The following is a 9919-nucleotide window of genomic DNA, read 5'->3' as shown; positions in this document are numbered from 1 at the left end:
GCTTGTGTACAGGAATATTTCAAGCTGGATATTTATTGCTTTAATAATCTTTGGCTAATGTGCAGGGATGATGGAAGAAGATGGTAAATATTACATGAAGGATTTCCCTTCTCTCTCAAATATAGTCCTACACAGAACATTAGAGTTAAAAGAAACTCACTAGATCATCTTATCCAGCTCTTTGCCAATGCAGGATTATGGCTTATACTCTCCTCTTCAGTGTTTATTGCAGTACTGTTATGCATGACTCAGTCAACATGGCTTCCAATGTTTCTAGTGGGAATCTAACTCTGAATCTACTAGCATTATTGTTAGGATTTATTTTTTTCATGGTGTGCATCCTAACTTCTGATTACCATCTTTGAATGCCTCTAAACTGTTTATCTATTTCACTGTGGCTTACTCTGTTTAAATAGTGTTCATAGTTGACTGCTGTCTCTCACCCCTTAGCTTTGAATAACATACTTTGTTACATACATACTTTGATCTTGGCATGTTCTGATAAACCAATCTTCCCTAACCTGTTGTTATTGCTCTTGTTCTTCTCAGACTTCCATTCAATTTTCAATTTGTCAATAACTTTTTGGTATTCAGGAGTTCAGAACTGTTTTCTGAATATATTCTAACAAAAACCTATAGTTAAAGAAAAGACAGAGGGAGGTGGCATGTCTAGTCTAGTTTTAACTTCTTAATTCCAGTAATCTATAATGTGCAACTAAAAATTGTGTGCATCACAAAAATATACCTACCAAGTAGATACCAAGCAGAGAACAGCATTACATTTCCGTTGACTTGGAAAACTGAAAATAAAGTTAGCATATTACCATCTCATTAAGAGCAAAGTATCCCAATTCCTTTAAGCCAAATGAGATGTATCCCAGATTAAAAAACACTTTTGAAAAAGAAAAAGATCAAGAAGAAATTATTGTTTTGAACTGAAATGCAGCACGTTTTTAGCAAGGTCAGACTTCAACTGTTTTCTGTTGAATGAGTCACAGAAAGAGATTTAATCACATTGTCATTTTCTGCTTTCTAGAGAAAGTCACATGGTGAAAAGAAGATGAAAGATGGGTTTTTAACAATTGCAGTATTTCCTACAAAGTGCTTTTTCTGCTGGCCATACTATAAACAAGTTTTAACAGATGCGTGTATTTTGTCTTATGTCAGAATAGCTTCTTGAATTTAGCTATTGTTGTTTCAGGATACATGAAGATGTAGAAATAAAAAGAGGGTTCGTCACCGCTACCTTACTTTCATCCTTTCTATAGCAAATTTACTTAATCACATCTTTAGTTACTGCTCTTTATTTTTAGCCTTCAAAACAGTGGCTCTCCCTAAATCCTTTCCAGATGTCTTCCTTCCTCTTCTTCATTTGATCACATTTCTGATGCACTATTTTGTCACATATCTTAATATTACCATGCACCAAAATTAAAGACCAGAAGGAACAGTCTCAGATTTTAACTTTGACAAGATCCATTCAATAATTTTATTACATCTTTCTGCAGTAATTTTTTCAAATTCAGTAACTGAGCTGATAAACTCCTTTTGATAGCTATTCATCAAAAGCATGCATCTCATAACTCCTGGATTGCAAATTTCACAGAATCATAGAAAATTAGGGTTGGAAGAAACCTCAGGAGATCATCTAGTCTAACCTGCTCAAAGCAGGACCCTCCCCAACTAGATCATTCCAGCCAAGGGCTTGTCCATTCAGGTCTTAAAAATCTCCAACGATGGAGACCCCATAACCTCTGTGGGTAACCTGTTCCAGTGCTTTACTACCTCCCTGGTGAGAGAGTTTTTCCTAATATCTAACCTAAATTTCCCTTGCTGCAACTTGAAACAATTCCTTTTTCTTCTATTAGTATTGCCGATTCCTTTATAATGTATGTCAAAGGTCAGCAATACATACTGTTATTAATCTATACATCTGGAATACAGTCTGGCTGACTTTGCTCCTATAGCTTTTAGCATTTCAGGTGGACCGATGAATAGTTATGCTGCTGGGTATCCAGGTTGTAGCTGTATTGGTGTAGAGGCAAAAAGGAATCAGGACTTGTGGTAGAGGTGATATCTTTTATTAGGCCAACTAGATTTTTGCAAGATAGTTATGCTGTATTTCATGTCTTTGATTCCCCTTTGTTTTATCAGATGGGGGTCAGATCTGCCCTACAAAGTTCTGCTGGCATAGCAGCGACAGCTAGAATGTGGGGAAAAAAGAAAAAAAAAAAATCACACTCCTTTACTGACATAGCTACACTGTCAAAGCTCCTGGTGTGGCTGCAACTGTCAACTGAGCTTAGGTGTTTCCAGCAGGTGGGGATGCCAGCAGGAAAAAAAAACAACCCTTCCTCTAGCATCTGCTGAATCTACACTGTAGCAGAGATTGATAACCTGCAGGCCACTGCTTGTGACCCAAACCCCACCGCAGGTCACACCCCTGCATTTGCCCAGAGACCAGCAAATGCTGGAAATGCCCCAACCCCCACAACTGTTCCACACACAGTATACAAGCAACCCCCCCACCCCAATATGAGTACTTCCTGAGCAAGGGGAGAGAGTCCCAGTGTCAAAGGTCAGGGGTTAGGGTGCAGGATTTCCGGTCACAAGATGGTAACCAGGGGTTGGGGTACCTGTCAAGGGGTAAGGCTACCCTTGTGACCCTCGACGCCTTACCAAAACTCGTTAAGCGGCCCTCCAGCCAAAATAATTGCATGCCCCTGCCATAAGTGGTCATCCTGTAATTGGAACCTTTTTTAAAACATCAGTTTTAACATAGAAACTAGAAGAAAACCATCCTTCAAAATGAACAATGAATTCAGCAAGTTTACAGGACTGAGGCATTTTGGTAGGAAGCTTGAAGTTCATCTCCCTCTGCCAGGCCTGTTTTGTGTCATTGTTTCCATGTACTCCCCATGCCTCTATACCAGAGCTTTCCAAACTTTTCATGCTGGTGACACACTTTTTAGACATGCATCATTTCGCGACACAGTAATTCAGTTCCGGGGGAGGGGCCAAGGGAAGCAGACACGAGTAAGGGAGCTCTGCGGTGCCCTTCCTCAAAATTTTCTGCATTTCGCGCGACACACCTACACACTGCCGCCGACACACTAATGTGTCGTGGCACACAGTTTGGAAAGCTCTGCTCTATACCATACTTTGTCTCTCATATTGTGATTATAAACTCCACGGGGCAGGGACAGTGTATTGATTAGTGGTTGTTTGCATGGTGCCTACTACAATAGGTCCTTGCTTCATGACTGACACCATGGTAATATACATAAGCAATAATAATAGGGGTTAGTGTCATGGGACGTCTAAAGAGTAGCAGCGATACTTTAATTTTAACATGGAAGATAATGGATTGTGATGAAACAGGGAGCATAAAACATCTGCAAGTAAAGTGACATGAAACATTTGACTCTTTCTTTCTAGGAATGATTTTGCAGAGTTTTTTGACATTGTGATCACAAATGCTTTGAAACCTGGTTTCTTCTCACATACGCCAAACCAAAGGCCTTTCCGAACACTTGGTAAGATGCAATAATCAGTAAGTTTCTTATCTGCTTACATACAAGAAAACAGGGAAAATCCAGGCTTTTGACCTTGCAGACTAAACACTTTCAAGTGTTTAGATGATGAAGAAATGATTAGAGATCCTAGATAAGTAGGCAAGCTCAATTCCCACGGTAGATTACCGAGAAAGAGAATTGAGGGTAAGGAGACTTGAAAAAGTAGATGTTGTAACACTGGAAATAATCTTCAAGAATAATGAAAAAGAAGTTAAGTTTTGCTTTGAAACATCAGAAAAAGCCGTGCTGTTTTGGACTAAATTTATTGCATAATTAGCTAGGAGGCAATGGTCCTTCTCTTCATAGTTCTGGAAGGATCACATATAGAATGCTGCATTCAGGTCTATAAAATTTCATGCCAAAAAGATTTAAATGAGTTAGAAAGAATTTAGGGAACAGTAAAAATTATAAGGCTGGGGAATATGATTTATAAGGAAAACCTGAAAGTCTGTATAACTTGGCTAAACAATGACTGAGAGTTAGCATAACTAATACTTAATGAAGACTCTCCGTACTCAGATAAATTCAAACAATTTGAAATGTTTTGACAATGAAGTGAATTAGGTAATTCAATCAAGGAATTATAAACAAGGCTTACAAAACAAACATCAGTAGAAATATAAAATGTCGAACAGTTTTGACAGTTTTAATAAACATTGTCATGATTAAGTAATATCTTGAAAATTAACCTTAAATACAAAATGGTAAAAGTCACCACAACATTAATGTAGTACAGATTTTAAGATAATAGAATATAGACCTAGGTTTTATTAACTTTATTTTAGCATGATGATTTGTTCCTGGAATGAATTAAATGAAATTTTGCCTTGTGGAGCTCTTACAGTAAAATTGCAGTGGAGTAGTGGAAATATATTGGCAGTATGTTCTAATGTTATGTCTGTTTATATAGAAGAGTATATATTTAAAAAGTTAAATGACTTTAAATATTTTTTAATCAAATATGAAACTTCAAAGATGGGTTTTTTTGCAAAGGTTTTTTTTGCAAAGTTTGTTTTAAAGATTAAACTATTTACGTAGTAGGAATGGAGAAAGGATGTTATGTATTTTGGTCTGAAATTTGGCATTTTAGTTAATTTCAAGTAATGGCCGAAAGGAATGCAAGTAAAGTTGGCAGAAACATAGTATTTCTGTTTCATGAGAAATTCTGACTTTTCTGATTCAGGATCTTTTTTTTAGTTACACAAACTGATCCCCCTCCATATGTATTGGAAACATAAATACATTGGTTTGAGATGGGGGCTGAGAGGAGTAGTTATGAAATGAAATACCCTCGCTGGCATTTCCAGCTGCTGAGTGGAACTGACATTTTTGTCAATTTTATCTCTGTAATGGTTCCCAGACATCCAAGATCATGTCTACATGACTTCCCTGGCATGTCTGAGTCTACTACTGAAAAGCACGCCCTGCTTGCCTACTCCTGCACCACACAAATCAAACATGGGAAGGAGGTGATGACACCTCAGTGAGGATGTCCTCCATCATCGCCTCATTTCCAGTTGGGCTAGTCCATGGTTTGTGGGATGTTTAGAAATATCAAAGAATATAGAGGTACCAAGTTTCCTGTACTGCTAGGACTTCCAGTATTGCCAAGCTCTCAACTCTGTAGCTGCTACAGAGCGCAAGGGAAAAAGAATGTCCTGATGGGGCTATCCCAGATTTGGGGATTTTGGTAGGCTGGAATCCCCAGCGGCCCATCAGCCAATTAGGCAGGCTTGTCAGTATCCTGCCTGAGCCTGCACCAAGATAGATTTACAATAATACTTTTCATTCAAACAATAGGTATTTGGCAACAAAACTATGGGTGGTGGGGGGTTGTCACAAAATATCCAGCTAACTGTTATTTGAAGAGTGGGAGAGGTTAGGGCTACTCAGAAATATTGACTGCTTACAAACGTAAAAAAGAAAACCAAAACGGAGCCTTACTTTAAACTCCAAGCCCAGCACATGCCCAGAAGAGGCAATGTATTAGTTGAACCCAGCTCACTCAATGTCTGTATAGACTGAGCGCTTCAGTGGGGCTTTTTTTGTCACTTTTATTGCTTGATTGAATCAGCTATTAGATACAAGCACCAAAAAGCCCCATGGAAATTCCCAATCTATATAGACTCTGCGGAGCCGGGTCCAACTAACACGCTGCTTCTTCCAGTAAAGCACTCCCCACCCCCACCCCTCCACCACATGTCAGCACCCATTCTGTTTAACCTCTGTTTTTATAGTAAATATATTTTTGTTTTGTTTTATTTTAAATACAGTATAATTCTCAAAGGAAGAGTCTGCTTTCTGGTTTTGAATTTTTCTGAACCCCCAAGTTGTGGGAGATTTATTTTTGTTTTAGTGTTTTCTTTGTTTTTTGTTTTGTTTTGGGGTTTTTTATAGGGAGGGGTGGTTTTTGCTTTTGGGGGGCAGGGAAATGGCTTGTTTTGTTTTTTCAACAAAAAGTCTGAATTGTTTGCCAAAAGAGCAATCTTTCTTAATAGTTGATTTCTGTTGGGTCTTGCTATTTCTTTTCCCACTCCCTCTTCTCCTCAGATAGATCCCCATCTGCTTTGAGTTTTGGGGGATTCTGTTGCTTCTTATAACAACACACCAGGACCCGATTGCTCCCTATAATTTGATAAGCAGCCTCTCCACCCTTTTCCATTTCACTTGGGCTGAATTTTATCCACATTTCTCCATCCTTCCATAAGTCTGAATTTTCCCTAGTCTTCCAAGTAGTGGAGACTCAGCAGGTTTCACCTTCTTGCTATTCCAGTGTCTTGGAAGTAGGCTTATATTGGAACTAGGCTTATGTCACAAAATGTAGGGTATATCCTTGATTTCAAACACCACATGACTCAGCCTATTTATTGGCTGTTGAGTCAATCTCATATTTACGTATGATGGGGGAAGTGATTTTTGCTTCATATTTAATTCATACAAAAACGTTAAAGTTTACTTTATAAAATCCTTTGAATCACTTATTTCAAAAGAGCCACTCTGTTCTTTAAACATTTAAAGGAGATGACAAAGGAGTCATTGTCTGCAGTAATATGATACCGTGTAACGGAGATACAGGAATGATTTTTCGGTAGAAAAGTAATTTTGAAGTTAATCCATTTGGAACTATGAAAGTTGATTTTAATTGTACAGTTAAACATGCATCATTACTTCATTTGTCTTAGTTTCAAAACACACATTGCTCAAAGAAACCAGATTATTGTTTATAGTCTTATAAGTCTTTCTGCATCCGTCTGTGATCCTTTTCATTTTGTCTTTTTGGTTAGTCTAAGGCACAAAAAGTTGTAATAACAATACATTTAGTTTATTTGGTTCTCCTTCAAAATACTGTACTATAAATAGAGTAATAGTTTAAAAATTAAGTGTTTCCAGATGAACCCTGGCACTTTCACAGGAATCGCGGAACTTTCATAGGAAAATTAAAAGCTAAAAATAGTCAGTCTCTCCTATTGTTTTGCCTCTGCATTGTTTATTAAAAGAGCCATACAAAACTATGCACTAACAAAATATTGGCATCATGGAAAAACAAACATAAGTTCCAAAAACAGCTTTATATGCAATGCTCCCTAAACCCTAGAATACCTCCATACAGATTTCATCGACCTCTTAGCCACGGGTCTGTGGCAGTTTTTTAGTTACGAAAAATGTTCCCCACATATAATAAAACATTTGTAAGTGTTAACATTACTCTTATAAAATGAGATACCAGGTCAGCTGATATGATTTGTATGGCATTACTTAGTTGAAGTTAAGGTAAGTACTTTGATTTACGCTAAGGATTGATACTACATGAGGTTCTAAGGAGATATTCATAGAAAGCCACTTATGCAATGTTAACATGCCAGTCTTTTGAGGATGAGACATAAATAATTTTCATCCTTTCCTTGAACATCTAAATCCAATTAGATTCATGTTAACAGACTTTATATCTCTTTGGATTGAAGAAAATCCTTATCAGTCATGAACTGAACAAAAATCAAGCAAATATAGTTCTAATTCACTCAGTGATTTATGAAGTCATATTATTTCTGTAACCTTTGACCACAAATGTATAACATTAACACATAGCCAGTTAGTGTGTGTCAGATTACCAGACTGATTCACAACACTCATCTTTTGTCCAGTAAGCTGGAAAAGGTGTGCCTGAGCCAAACAAATCTTTTTTTATTATTATTATTCCCTTAAAATAAATACTCCCAAGGATAGCTCTGACCTCAAAGAATGACAACTATAAGTTTGAATCTTATATTCATGGACCTTTAAACACTGCCATTACATATTTGTATTTTGTTTGAGGATCTCTTGCAGTTTTAGCTGTCAATTATTCCTGAATTTCAAGCCAAATTAGAATTGTATGACTAATAGTAGGATTCTCTGCTTACTCTGTGTGTGTGTGTGTGTGTGTGTGTGTGTGTGTGTGTGTGTGTGTGTGTGTGTATAGAAGGGTGAGTGTGTTTATCTGTGTATAGGCTTTGAAAACGCTTTTATATTTTTAAACTTTTATAATACAACAGTTGATGTAATGTTTCTGTGAAATACTGTGATGTCATGCACTACATCTATCATGCACACCAATAAGCCAACCTACATTCCTCCCACTGGTATGTGCACTTTGATTTGTTATGGTCCTTCAGCATTTTAGAACTAGAAGTGAGAATTCTGTATTAGTGGTAATGGAGGATCCAGCCCTTTATTGAGTTAAATTTGCAACATTTTAAGTTACATTATTGCTTTTAAGTTAGCTTTAATTATGTTAAATGACCAGTCCTCATTGAGCTGGATTTTGTGGAAACTGAGATCCCTGTCTTTATGGGAAGAAGAACATAAAAATAGAAGCAATAAATATTGGACATTGCATAAGCCAATCATTAGATATTTTTTCTGTAACAGATGTAGAATGTCCAAAATACATTTATTCATGGTGTATTTGAAATTTGGGAGGAGTTGCATAGGCATGTCAAGCAGATTGGAGACAGATGTCAAGAGCAGCAGCAGAGGGATGTCCACAGGATGGTTTCACAGTTATATTGACATGTGTGGGATATGCTTCTCAGCAGCAATTTAAGAAATGTTGCAGAAATATATATGTGCCATATTAATGTGCATACCGCATGCACACTTTCCCCCCCTAAAATTAGCCATCCAAAATAGGGGAGTGTTTTAAGTGAGGAGGCTGATTTCTGTACTGGAATAGAGGCACAGGGATTCTGGCTTGGCTGCTGGCAGTTGTTCTTCCCTGCCAGTTGCATGAGGGGACTGGGGCATTGGGTGGGGGGGGTGAGAGTGTAGTCCATTTCTCAGTGTCACTCATGCTTCCCTTGCTGCCTAACCAAAAGATGGAGTTTTAACACTCTCACTCCCACTGCAAAATTGGCAGCAGCTTTTGAGAAGATTGAGCTTCCAAAAGCAGTTGCTAATTCAGCGAGTGATGCTGATGAATAGATGCTGCTCATACTACACGTAGCCAGCATGCAATCATGACTCTGGAAAAAGCTTTATTTCTTCATTCTGCCTTCCCAAAATAAAGTCTTATTTGGGGGATGTGATATGTGAGAAAATGCAATACCTTTAGATAGTTCCAAATATTAATCCAATTGGACTGAACTTAGGTCAAGCAGCACTTTATATAAAGAATGTGGAAAGGTAGATGCCTGTTAAGAAAGATTCAGAAAGCTCAGAGGTACCTAAAGGCAGTCAATAGGAAGTGCTAACTAACAGCCACATTTGAACAGCCACATCCCTCCCCTCTCTATAGCTTAGGTATCTGATACAGAATGAACTGTAAGTGCCTCCATTCATTTGTGACAAACTGACTAGGGACAGATATTCAAAAAGCCCAATGTGGCATCGCTGTACATTACATGGTAAGTAGGGTTGTATAGATCGGTAATGAACAGAACACACATTCACCCTTTGTTGTGGGGGGGGGGGGGGGAAGAGGAGGTTGAAATCTTAGACTGGGTTCTGCCATTTTTAAACCAGTCTATGTGTGCCTAACTTCTGTTCTCTTATGGGTATAGACCTGTTTTGTGTGCCGAACTTCTGTTCTGTTACAGGTATAGACCTGTTTCTGATCACTTACACTGGTAAAAGTATAACATCTAGACTTGGCCTCATTTTGCTTTTTAAGGTAAGTGCAGCTACAATGGTAGTGGTTGCCTCCTGCCCTTTTTGCCCAGTAGTCTAGTAGTTAGAGCACTCACCCAGAAAGTGGAAGATCCTGGTTCTTGACCCTCCTGCACCTAAGGAGATTTGCACCTATATCTCCTTCTTCCTAGGAAGGTACCTTACTTCTCAAATGACAGAACAGTTATGCTTCACTCCTG

The 9919-nt window shown here is 38.0% G+C and overlaps 1 protein-coding gene across 3 annotated transcripts in view; it reads left to right on the top strand.

Annotated features, from left to right (window-relative positions):
* LOC102376702 (dermatan-sulfate epimerase) overlaps positions 1-9919 on the top strand; it is a 350602-nt gene that overhangs the window by 177120 nt on the left and 163563 nt on the right. For 2 of the 3 annotated variants that reach the window (XM_025207040.1, XM_025207039.1), the window contains exon 7: positions 3439-3536. The exons of the other annotated variant lie outside the window; for it this stretch is intronic. In XM_025207040.1, the coding sequence (XP_025062825.1) occupies positions 3439-3536 (98 nt within the window). The remainder of the gene's footprint in view (positions 1-3438; positions 3537-9919) is intronic. 3 annotated transcript variants of the gene reach the window in all.

The sequence above is a fragment of the Alligator sinensis genome, unplaced genomic scaffold (genome assembly GCF_000455745.1).
Source record: "Alligator sinensis unplaced genomic scaffold, ASM45574v1 scaffold38_1, whole genome shotgun sequence".
NCBI classification, from domain to species: domain Eukaryota; kingdom Metazoa; phylum Chordata; order Crocodylia; family Alligatoridae; genus Alligator; species Alligator sinensis.
This window is presented reverse-complemented; position numbering and strand designations above follow the sequence as displayed.